Raw genomic sequence first — 24721 nt, 5'->3', positions numbered from 1 at the left:
TATAGAGTGCTCACTGTGAGAACACCTTCAGGTTCCCTCCCTTTTGTCTGCAGAGCAGCTGTGAGTCTAAACTCAGACTCAGTCACATGGAAGGATAGAAACCCCTGCCAAAGCGTTTTGCCTGCCCCTCTTGATGTGCTTGCTCAGCACCGGGCAGGACCTATCTGTTCTTTTATAAAAGGAGCGTCTGTGTTCCGAAAACTCTCTTATGCAAAGTTTCTGAAAAGGTTTGCTTACCTTACTTACTAATTAAAGGCAAGTCACATTTTTCCCCTCCCTGGACTCTGCAGTCATACAACCGATGGCCACTTGATAGCCACATCCAGATCGAGTTACAAAGATAACCTGCGATAATGCCATTTGCTGTGATGATTGAGTCGACAAGGCTGAGTGACTTGGTGCAAGTATTTCCCGATTGGACGAACCTGTTGGCAGCCTGCTTACCATCACGCTTGCTTTTATAATGAAAAAGGAAATTATTTCTGCTTTTAATGATGGCGGCCCCAGAAATGGTGAGTAAAGTGGGTGGGGGAGACACAACGCTTCTGAAAGAGAATTTCTCAACGTTGCTCAGTGTTGTGAAACCGGCCACCGATGGCTTGTTTGGGAAGGGACTTCCGTGTCTAGGTTCAAGGTTTCAGAAAGCATTTTACCACTTGTTCTTATTCTGATCATAAAGTTAAGCTGCATAATTTGCCACCTGCTGATAGTACGAGGCAGGTATCAGCAAGAATCAAAAGCAAAAATGCCTGATGTGGATTTATTAGTTTTCTAAGACGCTCTCCAGAGCCACTCCTGAGATGGAAACGAAATAAATATTTTTAGTGTAGAGTTCCTGCTTCGATTTTCCTAAGGCCACATGAAACAGCATGAAGACAGAGTTTGCGTTAAATGGCTTAATAGTTTCTTTTTGAATCTCAAACACCACAGCCAGTGAGCAGAAATCTAAAATGGTTGATTTAAGTATCTATGTTTATGTGCCTGTTGGAACCACCTCTGAGACTGATGCCTGGGAAGGTGAGCCGGGATTGAGTTGGGAACATTCCGCCATTTCCTTGCTCACTCCGCCCCTCATAGAGTTGCAGGAATGACTTCCAGAGGCTTCTGACCTCTCTGGCTTTGTGATAGGTGGAATTTTCTTGGAGGAAACAGAGCCCTAGTGTAGCTGCTGCAAGCCAGCGTCCCCAGCCGCTCCTCCCTTTGCCATGTGGGGGACCGGGCACCCAGAGGGCAGGGATACTTTCATCCTTAACTAGGTCATGCCCGGCCGAGCCAGGGAAGCACGGTGTTTACGGGAAACTACAAATATTGTGGGTGAGTGTCCCCTCCCTGGTGCCATCTACATTTTGGGGGCATGGACATTATGTGAGTATAAAAAACTTCTTATGGTTATGATAGGTGTCCCACAGGTGTAGGCAAAGGATTGAGTTTATGTAGGACAAAGAACAATGACAAAAAAGAGAAGGAAAGTGCTTTGAAAGGGATTTATCTTCTGAAAAACAATGATGTAGTAATTTCTAATCATAAAAGGGCACGTCTCTAAAGATGGCTAGTCAATTGATTTTAAGATTGATAGAATACAGAGTGAAGAAGTCATTAATTTAAGCAGAATTAAGTTCGTAGTTTTTCATTAACTCTGAAAGTTTCTCTGTTACTGGCTGAGGCTCACAAAAAAAATTGTGTCTCATTGGATGAATAGTTTTACTGAATGCGCTTGATGTGGATGGTCAGATGTCAAAGATTTAACACGACAAAGATGCATTTGACGCTAAAATTGTAAATAGAGAAGCAAGTGCTTCTTTCTGTTCTTCCTGGCGAAGGAGGTGGAGGTGGAGGTGGAGCCGAATCTCAGAGGTCCTGAAATAGTCACCATGGGGGAAAATGACCCGCCTGCAGCTGAGGCCCCTTTCTCCTTCAGATCGCTTTTTGGACTTGACGATTTGAAAATAAGTCCTGTCGTACCAGGTAGGTGGAACCAGGTGTGATTTCTGGGGAAGTACCTCGCCAGGATTTCTCACACCCAAAAGCTGGATGCTTGCACTTCCTTGGGTTTATAGAACCCTGGAGAGGAGGGGACACTAGAGAGGGCATCACCTCGGTCAGGCCCTTGCCAACACCCGGAGACAGAAGTTAGCATTCTCCGGATGGATGTTTTCAGAAATTGAGGCTCCAGTTGTCCCGCCAGAAAAATCTCTGAGCCCCCCAGCAAATCCTGAGAACCAGTACCTATCAGCTCTTCCAGGAAACTAAAAGTGTTCGGGCATTGCTGGGCATTGCTGGGTGTTGCCAAAGGTATTTGCTGCCTAGATTAAAACCGAACAGCAGGAGACAGGAACTGCTCTGAGCGACAAGGAAAGTTGGTTTTGTAAATAGGTCTCAAATACAGAACTTGCCACAGTGAGATGTGGCTTGCTGGTCCCGGGTGCAGTCAGGAATGTTGACATCTGGGGCTGGGAAGGGAGACACCTGGGGGCTCTGGCTGAGGTTCCAGAAAGCATGGAGTGGGGGCTGTCCTGTGATTCCTTTTAAAGCCTCTGGGCAATTGAGGTTGGATGGTAGTGGAGAAGATAGGAGGTGGGGGGAACAGGTTTCAAGTAAGGGTAAGGATACATAATTCAAAAATACAGCTCAAAAAATGAGCATAAATGTTAATTTTAAAAGTACCTTCTTATCACCTGACCCCCAAGATTTACCTGGCTTTTATGTTGGCCTTCATTCTCTTCCTGTTGTTGCCCGCAAGTGCGCATTCACGTACAGTGTAGGTATAGACAGGTGTTTCCCCATGTGCTACTTCGTTTTTATAAATGCTCTTTGTTTATAACATCATGACATCCTATCAAGTAGATGTTCAATTTACATAGTTCTTTAAATCATCATTTGACAAATAATTATTTCTAATATTTCTATAGTACAAATAAGATGAGCATGAGTAATGCTATGCATATTTGCCTCTGCTAATTTTGCTTATTTTTTCATAATTGATTTCTAGTAGTGAGAATTTAGTAGTGCTTTACATAAATAAGCAATTGTATTGTTCATCATAAAAATTTAGAAAATACAGTTAATCAAAAAGATTTTTTAAAGTCACCCACGATTTTACCGTTATTCAGAGGTAGCCCTCTTTGTGCTTTAGTATTGGATTTCTTGTCTTTTTCTGATATACATATCTGCATTTTCCTTTGGAAGTGGCATATACTATGTTGAAGCTTTTTTTGTTTTCAAGTGAAATAATATCATGTTCTTCTTTCCACGGTGTTAAATGATTAAATATTCTTTAAGGATTGGCAAACTATGGCCATGGACCAAATATGGCCCACAACTTGGTTTTATAAATAAAGTTTTATTGGGACACAGATACATTCATTTATTCACCTATTGTCTACAGCTGCCTTCATGGCACAGTAAAGTTGAGCAGTTGCAACAGAGACCATAAGGCCCATAAAATTTAAAATATTTACTATCCGGTCCTTTACAGAGGAGGTTTGCCCGCCCCCTTTCCCTATCATGGAACCAACTCTATTCATTTGTCCTGTTACCTCTTCCTTCTGATGTGCATTCGGGCTGTTTCCCATGCATCAGTATGATACATGCCACCTCTCCAAGTGTCCATGTAGGTAGAAATGCATGTGCATCAATGAAGACATCTTAAGATAAATTCCTGGGAAGTGGTTTTACTAGGTCAAAAGAAAAATTCCGCCCATGTTTAAGGCTTTTGGTTTGTATTTCCAATCTGACTCTCAAAAAGCTTACACAATGTATATATTGACTGCAAGTGGAAATCCATTTCCCTTCGCTCTGGACTGCAGTGAGGGTGCTATAATAGCAATCACCAGGGATCCCTGGGTGGCGCAGCGGTTTAGCGCCTGCCTTTGGCCCAGGGCGCGATCCTGGAGACCCTGGATTGAATCCCACGTCGGGCTCCAGGTGCATGGAGCCTGCTTCTCCCTCTGCCTGTGTCTCTGCCTCTCTCTCTCTCTCTCTCTCTCTCTGTGACTATCATAAATAAATAAAAATTAAAAAAAATCTTTAAAAAAAAATAGCAATCATCATAAATATTGCAAGGTCGGTATGAAGTTACATTTGATTTGCAGTTTTTCAAATTTCCAGAGAGGTTGAAGCTTTTTCTTCATGCTTGTTGATCATTTGCATTTCTTTTTGGGGGAGGTGCTATGCATTTTGCTTTGTACTCCAGGCACGCCCTCAAAGACAGGACAAGGAGGTGGAGTGAGGCCACAGTAGTGTCCATAGGGCACCATGGTGGAGGAGCTGTAAAGGGGCAACTGTGAACAGATACGAAGCTTCTAACTGAGCAGCAATCTTTGAGTCTATAATTAGGATGAATTTTCTAAATCTAACTCTTAGACCCAGAGCAACTAGAATGATAAGAGGTCATCCTTGGGGTTCCTGCTGATTTTTAAAGTGTAAGTGGAGAGTGGGCTCTCATAAGGGGAAGTTATTAATTTGGTGCAGGTTTCTGGGGGTGGGGAAGGCTGAGGAGAGTCTGCTCTGCTAACTCAAGACCACAAACTGGTTGTCCTAAAAGGAATTGGTCTCCTATGCTGAGATAATACAACCTCCATTATCGTGATATCATTCATCCATCCAATCATCCATCCAATCATCCATCCATTCATCCATCCATTCATCCATCCATTCATCCACTCAATTTACTGATACAGTGGACCCTTGAATAACATAGAAGTAGAATTGAGTTGATGACTCCCCACCTAGCCCAAAATCCACTTATAACCTTTGGCTCCCCCAAAACTTAACTACTAATAGTCTACCATTGACCAGAAGCCTTGATGATCACAGCAACTCACTTAAGAAGTATGTAGCATGGTACATGTATTATATACACTGTGTTAGTGCAATAAAGTAAACTAGAGAAAAGAAAATGTTATTGAGAAAATCCTAAGGAAGAGATAATACATTTGAGGTACCACACTATAAAAAAATCCACCTGTAAGTGGACCCACACAGTTCAAACTTGTGTTGTTCAAGGGTCAGCTATATTCATCAAGGAACCCTGCATGCCAGGTGTTGGTCTAGGCCCTGAGAACACAGCTGCAGAGCAAACCACCTGCTCATCAAGACAGCGACCTTGCCCTCTGCCTCCCCTCCTTGTTCTGTATCCTTCAGGCCATGGAGTGTGTGCCTTTCCTTGTTCCCCTCAACCGCTTCCTTCTCCCCCTTCCCCATTCCTTCTCTTACTCTTCTCCTCCTATCCCATCTCTTCCACTCCCATTTTTGTCTTCAAATTCCCTCTCTCTCTTTTTTTTTTTAATTTTTTAAGATTTTATTTATTCATGAGAGACACACAGAGAGAGGCGGAGACACAGGCAGAAGGAGAAGCAGGCTCCCTGAGGGGAGCTCAATGTGGGACTCGATCCCGGGACCCCAAGATCACACCCTGAGCTGAAGGCAGATGCTCAACCACGGAGCCACCCGGGTGCCCACATTCTCTCTCTTTTTAAAGGATCCTTGAATGATATTGACCATTTTATAAGCACACTCTGTAGTGCCAGAGGGTGAAGCTCTGGGTTTCCAAAGACACGCAGGAGAGATCTTTGTGGCCTTTCCATGGGAAACCTCTCAGCTCAACATCTCTAGGACTGGGGTGTGAGAGGACCGGACAGTCTTGTCTTGAGTAACCGTGCGCCATGCAGAAGGCTGTCTCCCCTTCCCGCATTCCCACCCTCCTCAGTGTGAGTGGGGACAACTTCGGCTCAGATGTATTTTCAGGATCACTGAGGTAATGTGCATGGAGTGGCCTGTTCTCCTCGGAATCAAGGTGCCGATGGAGATTCTCCCGGTTGCCCAGAGAGGCTTGTCCTTCTGGGCATCATACCACTGGGGTGGCACATCCTCTTTTCCATCCAATGTACCTGGTTCTTTAGGCAAGAACTGGGACAGGTCTGGGGTTTACCCTACTTGCAAACTAACCAGTCAGTGCCCAGTGTGCTGGACGCTCCTAGAAGACAGGAGGCTCTCAGGTCGGACACGGAGGACGTTGTTACCCATGGCACAAGGGGCGCATATATCCTGCTCCAGTCAGTCACTAATGCCCGCCAAGTCCCACAATGGCGATGTCAACAGCCCAGGGATATGCCGAGTGCCCAGAGCATCTGTATCACACTAAGGAACCCAGGACCAAGGCAACTCGAATCCGTTATAATGCACTGTGAGCAGATCTGCACACGCTTTGTCCCCGAGGAAGACGTAGTATTTGTTAAGCCAGACAGTGAGTAAACCTGCTCCTTGGTCTGGAGAGAGACCTCGTCTCTCTCTTCTCAGGCTGCTCGCCCTGCCAGCCTCCTCAGAGAGATGGTCTGGGACAAGGCTGGAGGTGTCGCTGTGCACGAGGCTCTGGAAGAAGGGGCTACTACATCATCTGGTGACCCTCTCAGAGGTCCCAGCTCTCCCTCTCCTCAGAGCATCCGGTGTGGCTTTTCCACGTCACCGTCCTCCATGGGGGAAGCGTTTCTGGGGACCTGGGCTCCACCTGCCTTCTGTCCTGAGTTTCTTAGGGCTGCGGAGACAAAGTGCGACAAACTAGGTGGCTTAGAACGACACAGGTCTATTGTCTCATGGTTTTGGAAGTCTGAAGCCCAGGGGCCAGCAGGCCCGTGTTCTCTCCGAAACCCACGAGGACGCTTTCCTTGCCTCTTCCCAGCTTCTGGTGTTTGAGGATAACCTTTGGGGCTCCTTGGCCGACTTCGAGGTTTGTCACCCAAATCTCTGGCTGCATCTTCGCCTGCTGTCCTGCCTGTGTCCCTTGGCACCATTCCCTTCTATGCACGTCTGTTTCTGTGTTCACGTGCCCCCTTTTCAAAGGACACCAGTCAGATTAGATTAGACCCACATCATTACTTTATTTTATTATTATTTTTTAAGATTTTATTTATTTATTCCTGAGAGACACACAGAGAGAGGTAGAGACACAGGCAGAGGGAGAGGCAGGCTCCCTGCAGGGAGCCCGATGTGGGACTCGATCCCAGGACCCCGGGGTCACAACCAGAGCCAAAGGCAGAGACGCTCGACCCCTGAGCCACCCAGGCGCCCCGATGACTTTGTTTTAACTTGATGGCCTCTGTAAAAACTCTATTTCCAGATATGACAATAGTCTGGGGTGCTAGGGTCCAAATGCCCGCATACTGCAAGGGGGGCGGGGACACACTTCGGTCAGTAACACCATCCCTTAACCCGGGATGGACACAACGGGGTCAGGAGTGGAGACCATGGGGCCGGGCCTCTGGAGAATGTGTCCCCAGATCAGTGGCCTTTGTTCTAAGCTAAGGTGACTTTCTTTGGGCCAGAACATTCTCTGCTTTGAGGGGAGGGGGAACGGATAGCTGCATTTTAAGTTTTATTTTCGTTCGGATCGGCTGCTCTGTGGCTTTTTGCTCTTTCCCCCACCTTTGGGTTTTCAGACGCAGACGCGGTTGCGGCACAGATACTGTCTCTGCTGCCTCTGAAGTTCTTCGCCATCATCGTCATTGGGATCATCGCCTTGATACTAGCGCTGGCCATTGGTCTGGGCAGTGAGTACGATGCATTATTTAGCGGGCTCTCGAATGCCTATTCGGGCCTTGAAACTTTGATGAGCCCCCGGCTCGCGTGGGTGGGGCGCTGCCACCCAGCCTTGAAGAGTGGGGGCGACAGCCTTGGGGGCTTGCTGGCTCCGAGTGCTCGGCCCGCACGAGCCCGAGCCAGCCCGGGGCCCAGGAGGGGCTGTTGGCCACGCTCGGGGCTTTGTCACCAAGGAACCTGCCCAGTTAGAAGTGTCGAGAGGCAGCTGATGAAATAGGATTCCGCGGGCGGGAGGGGGCGAGGGGCCCGGAGGAGAAGACAAGGAGGCCATTCATGCCAGGCCAGGCGAACCTGCTATTTTTAAAAATGAGGCTCATGCGGCTTTTGAGAAAGTGAGTCATTTGGACGCGCTCTGATAGGGAACAGTATCTCAGCTTCTCTTTCAAATACGCGCCCCACCTGCTCGGCTGTGCGGTCCGCGGTCCCTTCTCTTCTCGCCCAGAGTTGGAGACAACAGGGGGGACGTGGGGGCCCCCGAGTCGTCCTCACGGAGCTCCTTGCTCAGCTGGCTCAGCCAGGCGGGCTGCAGCCATGCGCTTTCTCTCTTGACCTCGAGTCCTGTGGTTCAAGGCCGCAGGGCGAGACTAAGTGGGGGTGCCGCAGCCCCCACGCTCTGGAATTCGGAACAGAAACTAGGCTGAGGCAGACGGGCTGCAGTTTCGAAGCAGGTTTCATTACTGATGGCCAAGCTCAGGGCCACGTGGCCAGCGGATGGTTGTTGGTGCTGTGCCCTGAAGAAGCCAGCCCTTCCTTGACGCGCGTGTCCTCCCCTCTCCTCAGTCCACTTCGATTGCTCCGGAAAGTACAAGTGTCGCACGTCTTTTAAGTGCATTGAACTGACGGCTCGATGTGACGGGGTCTCAGACTGCAGGGACGGGGAGGACGAGTACCGGTGCGGTAAGGCCACGCTCCTCGCTGCAGAGGGACGGCCCAACCCTGACCTTGCCCATCTGCAGAGTGGGTCCAGATCCACTGGGTGCCAGCGTCAGGTCACGTCCTTAACTGGGATCCACGTGACATGCGTCCCCAGGGGTTGTGGAGCCGGGAGCAAGGGGAGGGCTATCTCTTGGGGCCCAAATGCAGTTTGGGGAGATCACAAGAACCGTAAGAAGAGGGTGCGGGGGGCACAGGGCGGGGATCCAGGCAGGAAGAGCTGCCTCCGGGTGGGGGTGCTGGGGGCGAGGTCTCGGGGTCCCCTGGCCGCTAACGAGCTGCTCTTCCCATGCGCCGGCCAGTCCGCGTGAGCGGCCAAAACGCGGTGCTCCAGGTGTTCGCAGCTGCTGCCTGGAGGACCGTGTGCTCTGACGACTGGAGAGGCCACCACGCCAACGTCGCCTGTGCCCAGCTGGGGTTTCCGAGGTAATTTACAGAACATTGACGCTGATGGGTGAAGTGTTCAGTGGGGGCGACCACGGGGACGGGGAGCTGCCTTTCAGCCGCCTCGCTCCACAGGGGCGCACACCAGGCCCCCAGGCCCCGCCGACGCTGAGTGGTTTGACCCAGGCCACACGGGACGGGGCACGTTTGGGGACAGGGCCCCAGATGCACACATGAAGCACGGAACTTCTGAGCCGAGACCAGGCCCCCAGGTCCTCAGGCACCTGCCCCCTGCCCCCCGCCTGGTGTTGGGGCCACGTGGACGTGCCCGCACACTCCCTAGGAGCCCAAAGAGCCAAGTCTGGAAAGTCAGCCGTTTAGTGAAAACAGTCACTTCCAACGGCTGTTTGGCGACATGCAGAAGGGCCAGCTCCTGTGGCGGGCGCCTCGCTCTTCCACATTTGGTTTTGTCTGTGTGACATTTGTGCTGAGGGGACGAGTTTCTCTCCTTGTCTCTCCGAGCCCTCCTCCGACCCCGGCACCACCATCCTCCGTGGCCGCCCCACAGGGCACTCCAACCCCCTCTGCCCTTGCCCCCGGGGTTGGAAGCAGGCCGGCCGCCTGAGTTCCCACGCTCCTGCGTGCTGGCCCCCGAGTCCCCGCGTCCTGGGCCCACTTCCCTGACTCGGGCGTTGCAGCCTAAAGCCCTGGAGCCCAGGGAGCCTGGTTCGTGTGTGGTGCTCCTCAGCTGCCGCCTCCAGCAACTGTGACACCCCAGTGTCCCAGCCTGTGTCCCCCAGACCGTGACCTTCTCACCTTGTGACAACCCGGGTGCCAGAGCCAGCTGCAGCTCAGCTCTGTGACAACAGCCACGTCACCCCACAAGTGCCTCCCAGGACAATGCAGCCTTCACCCCTCACGGACAGGGGGGCGGTCACACTGCTCACGTGTGAGCACACATACCACAGTGCACACACACCACACATGTCCACTGATACCACATACATACCACACGCACACACACCATAAATGTGCGTAGGTACCACGCCCACACCACAGTACACACACATACTGCACACTTAGCACACATGCACGCCAAATTTGCACACATACAACACACATTCCCATACACCACATGCACACACACCTCACACACATGCCATATGCACATGCACATACACACCATGTGTGCCACACAGCACACCCACACCATACACACTCCACCCCCCATGCACACACACACACACACATACACCGTGCATGCCACATACCACGTACAAACACACACAGACATGCACATACACTGCATCACATACCACACTGCACACACACATCACCCATACACCCCATCACACAGTGCACACACATTCACACAGTGCACACACATGCACACGCTCATGCACACACCACCACCACTGCAGACAGCGGAAAGCTTCCCCATGCAGGTCTGTTCCCTATGGAGGCGCTTCCGTGGCCTCCCAGGGGCGTCCCTCCCACCTCCCGGCCCCCCTCCCTCCCCTCCTGGAGTGCCTCCGCCGGCCCCCGAACCCCAAGGCCCCCCTCTACCATGCAGAAGGGCCCAGAGACCCCTTTCCCTCAGCTCCCCGGCCAGCCAGCCATGGTGAGATGGTCCTTCCTACCCATAGCGAGAGCCGTCAGGGGAAGGGAGCCCAGCCAATGCTACTTTCCCAGACTGCCCCTCGGCACAGCCCGTCTCCTTCGCTGTGCACCTGTTCTGCCCTCAGTTCCCAGATTCGCTTCCGTATCTTTCTGCCTTTCCTTCCTGCTTCTGTCCCTAGAGCCCGTCTTTGTTCTTCTCTGCTCAGCCGCGTCCCACGTCAGCCATCTGTGATGACAGAGAGAGGGGAGGCTGTCAAGCCGGACGGCCTGGGTTCGAATCTCCGTGTCGGCACCCCAGTTCCTTGACTCAGGCCTCAGAAACGGAGATAATAGTCGCGCCCACTTTTAGGGGTGGCGTGAAGTTCCGGTAGACACAGGCACATCCTGGGAGAGCTGGTAGCCGTGCTGGGTCCCGCCACCTGGACGCTGGGTGCTTGATGGGGATCCCGGGGTGGCTCTTGGGGGCCCCTTGCATCTCACAGACCGGCTGTGGCCAGCCTGCCTGCATCAGCCTCTCCGTGTCAGGTCAGGAGCTCACCACCCAGTGCCTGCCCCGTCGGCCACGGGGCCTCCTCGGGAGGCCTGGGAGCTCATTGCCCTCCAAACTCAAACCCGACTCACCTTCGCATTCCACACATAGTCCTGGCAGCCCGCAGCGCTTGCATCACCAGGTGCAATGCTGTTTGATCAACCGATGAGTGAAGCAGGCCGGCTGCTTCGGGTTTTGTCTGCTCCGTGGGAAAAGGGAGGGGGGTGGCCCTTCATTTACTACCCTCCACCTCACAACCCTGCAAACATTTGATTATTTTTTTTAAAAAAAGATCACATCTTTACCATGCTTCTCCAGAAAACCTGCTTCCCGGCACTTTAAACGTTTGCAGGCACCTGGGGCGCCCTGAGCCTCTTCCCTCCGTGCTCATCTCTCTCCGATGGGAGCCTGCACCGGCTCTCGCTTTCGATCTCCCCACCCGTGGCTCTCTTGGGTGCTCGGCATCCCCACTCAGGTCCCACCCGAAAATACTCCGCCTGCTTCCATGTTCTGCTGTCTCTGGGGCTGGCTGCGTCAAGGGGGGCTACTTGGCTACCCCAGGAAGTGGTCCTCCCCGGCACAAGGCCAGAGCCTGCGGGGGGGGGGTGCAGGGGCCGTGGGGCGGGGGTCCCAGACATTGTGAGATTTGGAATGCCTTCCTAAGCTAGCAAAGCTGTGGATGGTTTTGCGGGGGTTGGGGTGGGAAGTGACCCCCACCCCCAGTATGATCCATGCGGTATCCTGACTGGAGCACTGGTTGATTTGAACCGGGCCTCGTTTCCCATGTGCTTGCAGCTACGTGAGCTCAGACACCCTCAGGGTGGACTTGCTCGAGCAGCAGCTCCAGGAGGACTTTGCCTCCGTCAATCACCTCTTGCCCGATGACAAAGTGACTGCTCTGCACCACTCGGTGTATGTGAGGTATGTGCGGCCAGGTGGCGCTGCCGTCTGCGCTGTGTCAAGTCACCTGCTGGCTCCCCCGAGCTGTGCGCAGCCCCGCGAGGACACAGGAGACGTGAGAGTGTTTCTCCAAGTACAAGGCGAGGCCTAGCGGCCTCAGGGAGACTGGCTGGAGCCCCGGCTGGGGTGTAAGACCCCACCCCAAAGCAGGCAAATAGGGCCCGACGGGGAGGGGTGTAAGGAGGACCATCTCGGGCCAGCCGCTCTGGTCACGGGCACCAGGTGTGTGCGGAGCAGCGCAGGGGGACAGGGAACGAGGCAGAGGAGGCTCAGAAGCTCGAGTATTCTCTGTCTGCCATTCGGATTCCACATTTCCCTGGCAACTCTTGAGAAAGGTTAAAAAGTGAGATACCTGTAAATGACCATACCTGCAGCCTAGCGGGTCCCCTGCCTGGTCCCCTTCCTGGTCCCCTCCCTGGTCCCCTTCCTGGTCCCTCCCTAGTCCCTTCCCTGGTCCCCTGCCTGGTCCCTCCCTGGTCCCTCCCTGGTCTCCTCCCTGGTCCCTCCCTGGTCCCCTCCCTGGTCCCTCCCTGGTCCCCTCCCTGGTCCCCACCCTGGTCCCTCCCTGTTCCCTCCCTAGCCCCCTCCCTCGTCCCTCCCTTGTCCCTCCTTGGTCCCTCCCTGGCCCTCTCCCTGGTCCCTTCCTTGTCCCCTGCCTGGTCCCCTGCCTGGTCCCCTCCCTGGTCCCCTCCCTGGTCCCCTCCCTGTACAGCCAGGCAACTCCATACGCTCTTGCTGGTACTCTGGACCAAATCCCAGGAGCACGTTCTCCGCTCTGGGAAACATCAGCTTGTCGGCCAGTCCATCACATAATCGACAGTCACCCCGGGACCCACAGGCAATTCATGGGGACAGCTCATCTCTTAGATCCTTAAACCTTGGTCTGGTGACATCCCCTTTTCCTTGCATGAGCGGACTGCAGCGCGGGAGGTAGGGAAAGTCACAAGGGGACATGGGTGGATGGTGAGGAAGGCACCCTGGCTCCCACCCACGCAAGGGCGAGCGCGTGTCGTCCCTGGAGCAATCACAGCTCCGCTCTGGAGAGGGGGTGACCCAGGCTGCAAGGACCTGGTGCCAGGAGAGGCTGCCTCGCTGTCCTCGAGGGGCCAGCGGGGAACACCGGGCTGAAGCCGACCTGCAAACGACAGCAGCGTGTGCTCGTGTGAGAGAGCTCCTCCCGCGTCTCCTCTCATTAGCCGTCCGAAGCGTGGGGATGCTCATCACCTGTCACACGCACAATACTTCCTGCAGCCAAATGGTTCCGTATCAATGTGTCACCTCATACACATGTTTGTTTGTTTACTTTAATATGGACTAAAATTGCAATCTGTAATCAAGAGCAGGGGAACAGGGTCTTTTTCCCCTTTTACCCCAAGATTAAGTTTTTAAAAAGGGCTCATTTCGCAGGCCTCTGGCATTTACACAAGCCTCCTCTTTTCGTCCTTAGGGAGGGATGTGCCTCCGGTCGGGTGGTTACCTTGAAGTGCACAGGTAAGGGACCTACACGGCAGGCATAAGTGGAAACTAGCGCTCGCTCACAGACTCCTGTCTCCCCTCACCCCCCCACCCTCCTAAGACTGCTCCGGGTCCCCTCCTCCTGGGCGCCAGGTGGGAACTCTGCGGACCCCACCTGGAGGAGAGGAGGGCGGTGCCCATCCGCCTCAGCTGTTGGGTGGGGAGAGGCAGCCCAGAGCAACTTCTCAGCAGTGGACGGGACTGCGGGCACGATGCCCCGTCACCCACGGCCGCTCCAGCAGCCCAACTCACGCCCTCTCCTCCCCGCCGCCCCCTTCCCACCCACCTGCACAGGCTGGTCGGTGCCCCAGGCTCCCCGCCCCGCGGCAGGCGCCCCCGGCATCGGGGAGGGTTCAAGCCACAAGGGTTGGGTCTGGAGAAGTCAGGCAGGTGCACGCCAGCCCCGATTTGCTCAGGAGAGGGCTGCAGAAGGCTCCCGTGCTCCTGGAAGAGCCGGGGTCACTGCGGGGTCCTGGGCGTCACCGGGAGGGGTGCTGCCAGCACCAGCTCTTCCCACCGCACCCCCTCATCTTGGTGGCCTGCTCCCCGCTCTCGCCCTGTGGGCCCCTCCTGCCTCTCTTTCGGGGCTGGGAGCTCCGTGGGGGCAGCGGGATGTCAGGGAGAGGGGAGGGGGCCTGTGGCTGTGACAGCAGCTTCCCCAGAAAGGTCTGTGGGATTCAAGCCCCAGCCCTGCTCCCCTCTCTCTGCAGCCTGCGGTCTGCGAATGGGCTACAGCTCGCGCATCGTGGGTGGAAACGCGTCCTCGCTCACGCAGTGGCCCTGGCAGGCCAGCCTGCAGTTCCAGGGCTACCACTTGTGCGGGGGCTCCGTCATCACACCCGTGTGGGTTGTCACGGCTGCCCACTGCGTCTATGAGTGAGTGCTCCTCGCCCGCACGCCCCGGTCTCACTGAGCCACCATAGGATGGGGTGATTTCAGGGCTCGGCAGCAGGTCCAGAAAGCAGGCAAGCCGACCGGGTTGTCACAACGCAGTGTCCAATGGACGGGACCCGCCCCAGCCCTCACCGTGGCCCCTCACTGTCCCTGCTGGCTGTGCCTGGGGACCCTGAGCTCATTCTAAGGATTTCAGACCTGCAGCTCTTACAGAGAGAGTAGAAAGTTTGGAAGGAAACCCTCGTGCTGGAGGAAAACCGCCAACCTCCGTGTCGCTGAGCACGTTGCGGCCAAGAGGGCGAGAGGGACACAGGCTGGCGGGGGGGGGGGGGGGGGGGGGCGATGTGTCGCAGGGGAGGTGAGCACAGGAAAGAAACCACAGAAAGTCTTCCAAACACAGAGAATTCTCCCGGTTTTGTTTTCCGGTTTGGTTGCTGTGTGTTAGAGGACGGGCCCGACAGACGCTGAGTCCCGGGGGTGCAGGCGTCGAGGCTTCCCTGGCGGATGGACACACGGGGTGGGCCTGAGCTTCGGGGCCGAGCATGAGCAAGCAGGGAGCACCGTCGCCTCCGCCACCTGCGGGCCCCGGGTCTCCGGACCCCACATCCCCGGCCCAGGTCCGTGGGTTAAAGCGTTCGGGGCAGTCCTACTTGTTCTCTCCGACTTCTCATTTCAGCCTGTACGTCCCCAAGTCGTGGACCGTCCAGGTGGGGCTGGTTTCCCTGCTGGACAGCCCAGCCCCTTCCCATCTGGTGGAAAAAATCATCTACCACAGCAAGTATAAGCCCAAGAGGCTGGGCAACGACATTGCCCTCATGAAGCTGGCCGGGCCCGTCCCCTTCAACGGTACGTCTGCGGTCTTGGCTGCGCCGTTGCTTTCAGTTGTTTCGAGGGAGTTTGTAATCGCCTGTGGAGCCTTTCTATGACAGCCGCCTTGTGGTCCTTGCCAGGTCGTTCCAGGAGTTCATTCATTTTCCCCGCTGGCCACGGTTGATGATCTTTTCTCGTGAAACTTGTGATTTTCCTGGTTCTTGATCTAATGAGCAATTTTCAACAGCGTCCTGCACTGTGGGCTATCACAGCGTTGGGGATGCGGGGTCCACACACCTCTTCAACTTCGGCAGGTGGTCACCCCGGCCAGGTTCACTGCACGTGACTGGCCTACTCCTGTGGGCTGTGCTGAAGGTGTCTTTTGATTTTAGAGACTTCGCGGTTCTACTTTGGCCGACTGGTCTGGTGCCCCTGGGGCTCCCACTCGTGCCACTTGCTTCCTGCTGGAGCCGCCTGGAGATAAGAGGGACTTCCCCAGGCCAGGCCACGGGTGCCTCAAGGTGGCGGAAGGGGGTCTCTGAGCTCTTCCCCGCCGTCCCGGAGCTTGTTGAGATGAGGCCCCCAGCAAGGGCTGCCCAACCAGCCCCGCGTCTCAGTCTTGGCCTGGAGAGAGGGCACTTCCCCGGTCAGCCAGCTGGTTGTAGTGGGGTCGTCCTCGTGGCCACTTCTTTACCGGGCATCGTCAGCTCCCTGAAGCACTCTGGAAGTCTCTCCGCGGCGGCTGCTGAGTTCGGCAGGCCACGTTTCCAGGCGGGGAATACCTAGTCCTAACCTCTGAAAGTCACAGAAACACCCGAACACACAGGGTAGAACTTTCGAAAGTCTTGCAGACGCCAACCAAGGATTAGGGACCCACTCCTACATACATTAGAGCCCCTCCTCCTTCCCCAGCGCTCAGCCCGGGCCCGGGACCACCGTGTTGCTCATCACACCGCACATCTCATTCTCTACGTGTAATGCTCTGAAACAAATATTCCTGGAGACGCAAAGAGAAATTGTAACGGCGGCGTTCTTGTATCTTGATTGATGATACTCACTTAAGAAAAACGAGGTGCCGACACCTGCACTTTGAGAAAAATTAGCGAGTGCTCTTACGAGCTCTCTGCCTTTCCATTACTGTCCTGGGCGGAAAAGCTTAGTGCATCTCGAGCGTATTCACGGGACAGCCTCACGGCAGCCGTGATGCTGTCTCTGCTGGGGGTGACGGGACGCGTGTGACACAGCCTGCAGGGACAGGCAAGCTTCTTGCCCCCAGATGCACCGGGAGGGACCGTAATAGTCACGGAGGGATGTTTCCCAAGCCAACGTGCCCATGGTCCAGACCAGGAGTGGGCAGGTTAGGGCCCCGGGTCAGATCTGGCCCTTTGACTGTTTTTGTACATAAAGTTTCAGTGGGAACAGCTAGATCCGTTTGGGTACCGCCGTCTGTGGCTGCTTTCACGCCACTGAGGCGGCTGGTCTACACGGCCCATAAAGCCTCAGGTGTTAGCTATTCCGCGTGTCATGGAGGAAATGCCGCTCCCTGGCCCAGACCCAGTCACATTGCCACCGGCTAGGGTCGTTTAAAGGTTGACGGCTCTGCCCTGAGCTAGGAGCTTTCAGACCGACCAAGGCCTTGACGTTCCTTTGGGAGATGGCCTGAGCTCCCCAGAGAGGCGGACGCTGGGGAGACTCATGGTCTTCGTGGGCTGGGGCTGGCACTGAATTTAGGGTTGCTGTCTCCCCTTGCGACAGAGAGGATCCAGCCCGTCTGCCTACCCAACTCCGAAGAAAACTTTCCTGATGGAAAAATGTGCTGGACGTCCGGCTGGGGGGCCACGGAGGACGGAGGTCAGTCAATCATCTGAAATCAAGGTTCTGGGTCCAGGGAACCCAGAGCTGAGAGGCCGGGATGGACGCCCACGTGGCACGCTCCCGCCATCTCCGGGTCGTGGCGTCTCCCGTGCTCTCAGCAGTCTAGTTGTGGGTCAGGGTCACGGTTCCGTTTGTCTTGGGACGTGAAAATGGCAGACTCTGTTGGGAGAGAAATGAATTGAAAAGGAGGACCAGGGCAGCCCGGGTGGCTCAGCGGTTTAGCGCCGCCTTCGGCCCAGGGTGTGATCCTGGAGACCCGGGATCGAGTCCTGCGTCCGGCTCCCTGCATGGAGCCAGCTTCTCCCTCTGCCTGTGTCTCTGCCTCTCTCTCTCTAATAAATGAATAAATAATGTTTTTTTTTATTTAAAAAAAAAGAAAAGGAGGACCAGGAACACCCCTTGTTGGGGAGACCGTCCCCGAGTCATCAGGCGGTTCCCCTCCCTGCTCCCCACCACGCTCATAAAGCACGCAGGGAGTCCGTGGAGAACCCCTCCCAAGGCTTATCCAGAAGGGAGACATCTGTCACTGGTGAGGGATTTTCCTCTTGTGCGACTTTGGAAGACGTGTGATTTCATCAGAGGGCAGATGCATGGAAACTCACTGCTCTAGTCGTATCAGACATAGTCACCGTCGTGAGGACAGCGCATGCTAGCTGTCCTTCCATCGGGGTGGCACATGCATGTGCTCACACTCATAGGTTTTCCACCAATTGCTCTCGTTCTGGCAGGAGTTTCTTGGGGTCAGCGGCAGGGGGTGGGGGCTGTTACAACAAAGCTCTGTAAACAGAGAGGCTTGGACAGCAGAGACTCATCGCCTCCCAGCTCTGGAGGCCGAAGTCTGAGATCGAGGTGTCGTGGGGCCGGTTGAGGCTCTGAGGGTGAAGAACCTGCCCCGGCCTCTCTTCCAGCCTCTCTTCCAGCCCCTGCTGGCTGTAAACCATCCTTGGCGTCCTTGGCTCGTAGATTAATCACACTGCTCCAGTCTCTGCCCCATCTTCCTGCGCCCGCCGCCAACCCCGTGCCTCAAATCTCTCTCCCCTTTCTCTTAGATGGACGCCAGTCTTTGGACCTAAAGCCCACCCTAAATCCAGGACGATCTCACCTTGAGATTCTTATCCTATTACATCTACAAAGACCCTACTCCAAAGAAAGGCACATTCTTCTTCTTCTTCTTCTTTTTCTTTTTTGTTTTTTTTAAAGATTTTATTTATTTATTCATGAGTGATACAGAGAAAGGCAGAGATGCAGGCAGAGGGAGAAGCAGGATTTTTGCAAGGGAGCCCGATGGGGGACTGGATCCCGGGACCCCGGGGTCGCAACTTGAGCCCAAGGCAGATGTTCAACCGCTGAGCCACTCAGGTGTCCCAGAAGGGCACATTCTGAGGTTGCAAGTGAACATGGCTTTTGGGGGTGCAATTCACCCCAATTCACAGGAAGTTCAGTATTTTCCGCCTGAGGTTTATTAGTTGAGTCTGCCCCTCCCTGAGCGTCCAAGGCCCCCAGGGCCTACCCAGATCCCAAGGGTCCGTCCTCTTCCGCAGCGCGGGGTCTCATCCCCGTGGCTTGCCACGTCCTCCTGCCCATAATGGAAGCCTCCTCCGCAGACACGTCGAGCTGCGTTTCACCAGGTACCAGGTGCCGAGCTGGACGTCTCCAGGCCACCCTGTCTGCTCCTCGCAGCAGCCCTTCGGCGAGGAGGAGACGGGCTGAGGGCGGCTCACACGACTGGCTGGTGGGAGGTCTGGAATGCCGCGTCCACGCTCCCCCCACAGCCGTACTCACGCTGTTTCTCACGATGTGTGGCCTCAGAAGACTATTTCATTACTTTGCTAGAGCCTGGGGTTACATTTAGCGCCCCTCCCCCCTCCTGCCTGGGTAGCCCAGGATCGTGTGTCCCCGTCTCAGGGCCCTTCTGCCGTGGGAGGTGACATAGACACAGGGATTGAGAAGTGGACGCCTTTGGGAGGACACTTTTGTGCTGACCACACGACGGTTCTCCCCGACAGCTGTGTGTGATCTTCACGGGACTCAGTTTCCCTTCTGTAACCTGGACTGTTCTGAGGATCGAGCAGGCCCGTGTGGGTCGAGTGGTCCCCCAGGATCACCCGGGGGAGGTCCCTGCTGGCTACCGCTGCCCCACCTCCTCCTGCACCGGCCACTTTAGGGAAGACGGTGCCCGGTGCACGCCCCTGGGTTCCCAGCAGGGCCCCTCACTGTCGTTGCTCTGACACAGGCGACGCCTCCCCTGACCTCAACCATGCAGCTGTGCCTTTAATCTCCAACAAGATCTGCAACCACAGAGATGTGTACGGCGGCATCATCTCGCCCTCCATGCTCTGTGCCGGCTACCTGAAGGGCGGTGTGGACAGCTGTCAGGTAGGGGCCCTTGGTGACCTCTGGGGGCCACAGCGGCGGGCGAGGCTCGGGTACGGTGACCCAGCCTGTGGGATAGGCCGCTGCCAGCATTTCCCTGTGACTGACTGAAAAGCAAATTTACAGGGTGTGGGGAAGACGTTTGCTCAAGATATCACTCCCTTCCCTGGCCATCGGCCAAGTTTACCCGGCGCTCCCATTCTGCCGGGTCCCGGTGGCAGGAGGGGTCCCCAGGGTGCTCCCCACCCCAGCCCTGGTTCTCGGGGTTTGCAGGGGGCAGCAGGGGCAGCAGGCAGGTGGGAACCTGTGAACCAGGGCCTCCAGAGCCACAGCGAGCCAGGCTCCAGCCCGGCCAGGCAGGCCCCTCCCCTGGAGCTCTCCGCGGGCTGTGTCCAGCCGCCTTGACCTTCGCGGCTTCAGTGCATCTAGAATCTGGCAGGGGATGCCCCTCTGACAGCTGGGGGAGACCGTCCCGGGGGGACCAAGGACTCTAGCGTTGGGAGTGCCAGCGTCAGTTCTTGGAGGCCGGGGGTGTGAGCATCCCCACACTGAGTTTTGTGATACAAGGCGGGGGGGATCCTGGCTCTAAGACAAGGACACCCCCCACCTCAGTGCCTCTGTCTTTGCCATCCAGGGAGACAGCGGGGGGCCGCTGGTGTGCCAGGAGAGGAGGGTGTGGAAGTTGGTGGGAGCCACGAGCTTTGGCATCGGCTGTGCCGACGTGAACAAGCCTGGAGTCTACACGCGCATCACCTCCTTCCTGGACTGGATTCACGAGCAGATGGAGGTGGGTGCGGCTCACGCTGGTCCCTGTCCTCCGCCAGGTGGGGGAGGGAATGACCCCCCTCCAGCATCCTTTTCCGCAGCCCCAGTGCTGCTGGGCAGAGCCAGGGGTCGGTGCAGCAGGCAGCGCCCTGTGGCCTCTGGGCGTCGGAGTGAGCCCCACAGGCGAGGCCCTGCGTGGGTGTGATCCTAGGGGTGGGTGCACACATGGGCGGTGGCCATGGCCGGAGGTGTGAAGGACAAACTTCTTCCACGGAGTGAAGAACAGAAGAGGGGTGGCCGAGGATGAGCCCCTGGGGACGGATGAGTCCAGTGGGCACGTGTGGACAAGGTGCAGACAGCGGGTGAGGGGCTGGACCTACAGGCACCCGCCACCCACTGGAGAATTGGGACCTGCTGAGAGTCAGGGATGGGCTGGAGAGTCTCTGACCTCGGGGGGCCTGGGCAGCTCTGTGCTTTGGGGGAGCCTCCCTGCAGGGGTGGGAGGTGGGTCTGTGGGGCCGACTTGGCAGGAGAGGGGAGTGCCACAGGCAGACAGGAGGGACGTCCGCCCCTGGGGAGCGGGCCTGAGGGGCTGGGGGGACCCGACGCACGGGAGTCTCAGTAGCACAGCTTCTACCTTGTGGACACCCCGCAACTGTTTGCTGATGTCATCTCTGACTCTGTGCCCACATCATGCCTCGGGCTAGCTTCAAAGAACTTGAGTTTTTCCTTTTATTTTTAAAATTAAGGGCAAATATATGCACCATGAAATGAACCATTTTAAAGCGGACAATCCAGGGGCTTAACATCTTCACCTCGATGCTGGATGTTTGGTGTTCTGGAAGTTTCCGGGCTTGCACCGCAGCCTCATTGAGCAGTCGAGTGTCTCCCCCATCCCTCCATGCCCGCTCCTCCCTCCCCCCCACCCTCCCCCCCAGTCTCCAGCAACCTGCTTGTGTCCCTAGATCACAGGCCTTTCACAATGCTCCTTTAACTGGAAACAATTGCCTGAGAAAGCCAGCCAACGCCTGATGTGCCCTGGGCAGTCATTTCCACTTCCTCTGGGAGTTATTGCTTTGGAAGCAAGAGAACAGAGGTTTGCAAGAGCAGCCCCCCTGGTCACAGTGGCCTTGATGGCCTGGTGAGGGGGACCCCAGGGTGCAGATGGGGCCGCACATGGGCGTGGGGGACAGAAGGTGGGAAGGGGGGTCACCCACAGAGCCACAGAGATGCTCCCTCCAGGGAGCTGCACTCAGCCACCAATGGTCCATGCCACCAAGCTAGTTGTCACCAAAGTCAAGCTTGAAACAGGTGCCGATCCTAGAAGCCAACTCCTAGTCTTCAGGCTACGGAGGAGGGCTGGGGCCTGGTGGGGTCAGGCTTCCAAAATCCCTCTGGGATCCTCCAGCAATGGAGCTGGGTGATGTCTCGGCCCATTTCCCTCGGCACTGGCCTGGGTGGCAGGTCCCGGGACTGTCCCCATATTACGGGCGAGGACTCCTACACAAGGTCCCCCGCAGCTAGTGACAGCAGAGTGCGACTCGGGCCCCACACCCACCGTGGGCGTGCACAGGACTGTCCCTGGCAGGCCGCGCACACTGACTGTTCCCGGGACCCTTCTCTATAGTCTGATCAGGGGCTGTGGGGTGAGGGCCCTGGCACGTGGTCTCCAAGGGAAGACACTTCCAGACATCGTGCTGGCCCCGTGGCTCCCTGGGAGGGCCTTGCAAAGGGCTTCCGCCCTCCTCTGCCCCGACGAGCACATTCATGAGTGATGCATGGACGGCGCTGGACGGCCCCGCGGAGGTCTGAGACACCTTTGTCACCAGCTGCCTCGGGCCCACGGGGCTAGTCTCGCCCTCCTCAGGGGTCCCGGAGACGGGGCAGGGAGAGATCCAGAAGAAGCTTCCCTCCCCACGGGAGGTTTTCCAGAGGGGCTGCAGTTTCAGCTGTGTCTTTGAATATGCCCACGGGCCCTCCAAGGGCCCACACAGGCCGAGGGGAATGGGCCCGGTTGTCATCTCTGCTCTCCTCCCCGTCATCTGTACGGGGGCGTGAAACAGATCTGTTCTTTATTTTTTAATTTTTTTTTTTTTAATTTAAATTCAGTTTGCCATCCTGTAGCGCCCAGTGCTCCTTACATCCCGGGCCCTCCCCAGTGCCCGTCACACCTGTTCGGACTCAGAACTGGGACTCAGGAGCGCGACCCTAGGGCTGGGAGAGTCACGGGGGAGCCGGGGAAAGTGTCTGGGGTCAGGGACATGCGGCTTGGGGAGCTGTCTCACCCGCAGCGACCAGCCCACAGTCACTCGGGGCAAAATGCAGGCGCCGGCTGGGCCTCAGCGCTGGAGGCCGGCTTGATGTGCTGGAGAAGGTAACGGCTGCGTTTCCATTTCTAGAGGGACCTGAAAACCTGAGGAGCAGGGGTCGGGCCGCCGCCTTGAGTTCCTGCCGCGATGGAGACACCCGGTCCTTCCACGGGCGGGTCCCCGGGCGGGAACTTGCAACAGGAGCGAGGGCCTCGGTGTTCTTCCTTCTGGCACCCCCCGCAGAGCCAAAAGAAGGAGCACCGGCTCTGTCCTTGCGACCTGAACACCCTGCCTCAGCACCTCCACAAGCCGCCAGCCGGGGTGGTGGGTGAAAACGGCCTGCTGCTCCTTTGTGACCTTCACCCAGAACAGAAGCACGAACACACCTTCGGGTGCTACGTCGTCCCACGTGTCCATTCGGTTTTCTCTGCACGGGGCATTTGCCACTACGGATGGGACAGGCGAATCCCATACAAACACCCCAGGCGCTCAGTGGGGCTGCGCCGGCCCGGAGCCGCAGGGGTGGGGGTGGGGCATGCGGGGGGATGTCACCTTCTGCTCCTTTGTATCCCCAGGTGCCCAAAGCAACCCAGAACTTTCTACTTCCAAGATCCGTTTCCCCCCGTGGGAGCTCAGTCTACAAGTGCTTAGCCATGAGGTTTATTTCTCTTCTTTCTTCGTAGCATGTGGTGCTTGGTGCATTATTTGTCGTTGCTTCCAAAGGACACGGGCTCTCTTGACGCGTCCGTCGATCAGAGCTTGTCTGACTGCATCGTGCGCCTTGATTGCTTGTTGGAACAGGTTTCTCAGCTGAGCAGAGTTGTACTTAAAGCCTCAGAAGCAGAGTTAGATAAGAAGGTACTAGAAGAAGACAGGGCCACCTGGTCCCACCCAAGGGGTGCCGAAGGCGGCGTGGACACTCAGGTGTCCTCCAGAGGCTTCCCTGCCTCTCTGCGCGGCCCTGTTAACCTGGCCATGCGCCTGAGGCGTTAGAGACCCCTCCCGGTGACCCCCACACCCGCTGTGGCCCCCAAGCGCACACACAACAGGGGAAGAGTTAGCTTGCAGGCCAGCACTGCCCAGGGGCACTTAGCACAAATGAAGTTGCTTAGTTGGGCCGGTCGAAGGGACGATGGTGAGTTTCAAAGAGCGAGCAGGTGCCTGGGGAGGGAGAGGCTGCGGGGAGCCCCCGGGATGCGCAGGGAGAGAGGGGAGACCCAAGGCACGGTGGCCGCTTGGCAATGATGTCACCCCCCCCACAGACGGCTCGGACTCGCCACGCGGATGTCCACGTGTCAGAAAGTGACAAGACCGTTTTGCTCCTAGGTGGTTGTGCCCAGGCCTCCTCGGAAGTAGAGGTAGCTCATGTGTGGGTGATCTAAGTGTGAGCAAATGAAGGCTTCTGTGCGTGACACACCTCAGCTGAGAGCACTTGGCCGTGGGGCCGGCACACGAGCATTGCTGGCTGTCGTGAACGCGTTCTTCCTTAATTACTATTGAATGTGTTAGGAAATATTTGCTGTCTTATAATCTCTCAAAAGGTCTTGAGTAATGCTAATGGCAGGCAATTAATCAGCGTGGACCGTGTGCCTGGCACCACTCTACCACATTTCCTGTGTGCACTGCTTTATCGTCGCCACGACCCTGTGAGACAGGAATTCTCATTAGTCCCGTCCCACAGATACAGACACTCGGGTGTGAGCGGGATTGACGCTCCTGGGCCCACAGGTCAGGCCGGCGGGCATCAGGGGTTTGTCCCGGGCACATCATATCAGCAGGAATTAATGCAATTAACTATCTGCAAAGCCCCGCTCGCAGGCATCTGAATCTAAAGAGACTTCGCCCCACCAGTGTGAACCCACTGGAAACGTATCAATCATTCAAAGTCAACTGCTCCCTCCCCTGGAAATGTTTGGTCTTATTGGAGGCCTTCGGTGGCTCCAGCTGCGGGTTCATGGGTGGAGCTCTTTGCCATTTTGTTCCTTTTCTTCCTTGAATATGGCTTCGCATCTATGTCATGCCCCACAGCCAGGCTAGACTGGGAGCCAGGAGACAAAGTCCTGGCTGGAGCCTTGCTAACCTGCAGCCAGAGAAACAGCCAGGCGGACATGCCACGGGTGAGGAGTGGACCCACGGAAGCAAGTGTGGGGCATGTGTGTCA

The 24721-nt window shown here is 56.0% G+C and overlaps 1 protein-coding gene across 2 annotated transcripts; it reads left to right on the top strand.

Moving 5' to 3' along the window:
• Positions 1–299: 299 nt before the first annotated feature.
• TMPRSS3 (transmembrane serine protease 3) lies at positions 300–24141 on the top strand. Of its 2 annotated transcripts, none has more exons than XM_038581557.1 (13): positions 300–512; positions 1821–1965; positions 7434–7544; positions 8374–8490; positions 8829–8952; positions 11855–11980; positions 13467–13510; positions 14245–14410; positions 15105–15274; positions 16994–17089; positions 19347–19489; positions 20121–20273; positions 22651–24141. In XM_038581557.1, the coding sequence occupies exons 1-13, from the start codon at positions 492–494 to the stop codon at positions 22666–22668; spliced, it is 1434 nt and encodes a 477-aa protein (XP_038437485.1). In that variant the 5' UTR covers positions 300–491; the 3' UTR covers positions 22669–24141. The 2 variants fall into 2 exon arrangements, with proteins under 2 accessions (XP_038437485.1, XP_038437486.1); XM_038581558.1 differs by lacking the exon at positions 300–512 and adding an exon at positions 1172–1314.
• Positions 24142–24721: the final 580 nt, after the last annotated feature.

The sequence above is a fragment of the Canis lupus genome, chromosome 31, assembly GCF_011100685.1.
Source record: "Canis lupus familiaris isolate Mischka breed German Shepherd chromosome 31, alternate assembly UU_Cfam_GSD_1.0, whole genome shotgun sequence".
Taxonomy (NCBI): domain Eukaryota; kingdom Metazoa; phylum Chordata; class Mammalia; order Carnivora; family Canidae; genus Canis; species Canis lupus.
This window is presented reverse-complemented; position numbering and strand designations above follow the sequence as displayed.

Coding starts and splice junctions, on each gene's coding strand:
- TMPRSS3 (XM_038581557.1), top strand. CDS start 492: ATGATGGCGGCCCCAGAAATG. Junction 8,491..8,828: donor GGAGGACGAGTACCGGTGCG/GTAAGGCCACGC, acceptor TGCGCCGGCCAG/TCCGCGTGAGCGGCCAAAAC. Junction 14,411..15,104: donor GCTGCCCACTGCGTCTATGA/GTGAGTGCTCCT, acceptor TTCTCATTTCAG/CCTGTACGTCCCCAAGTCGT.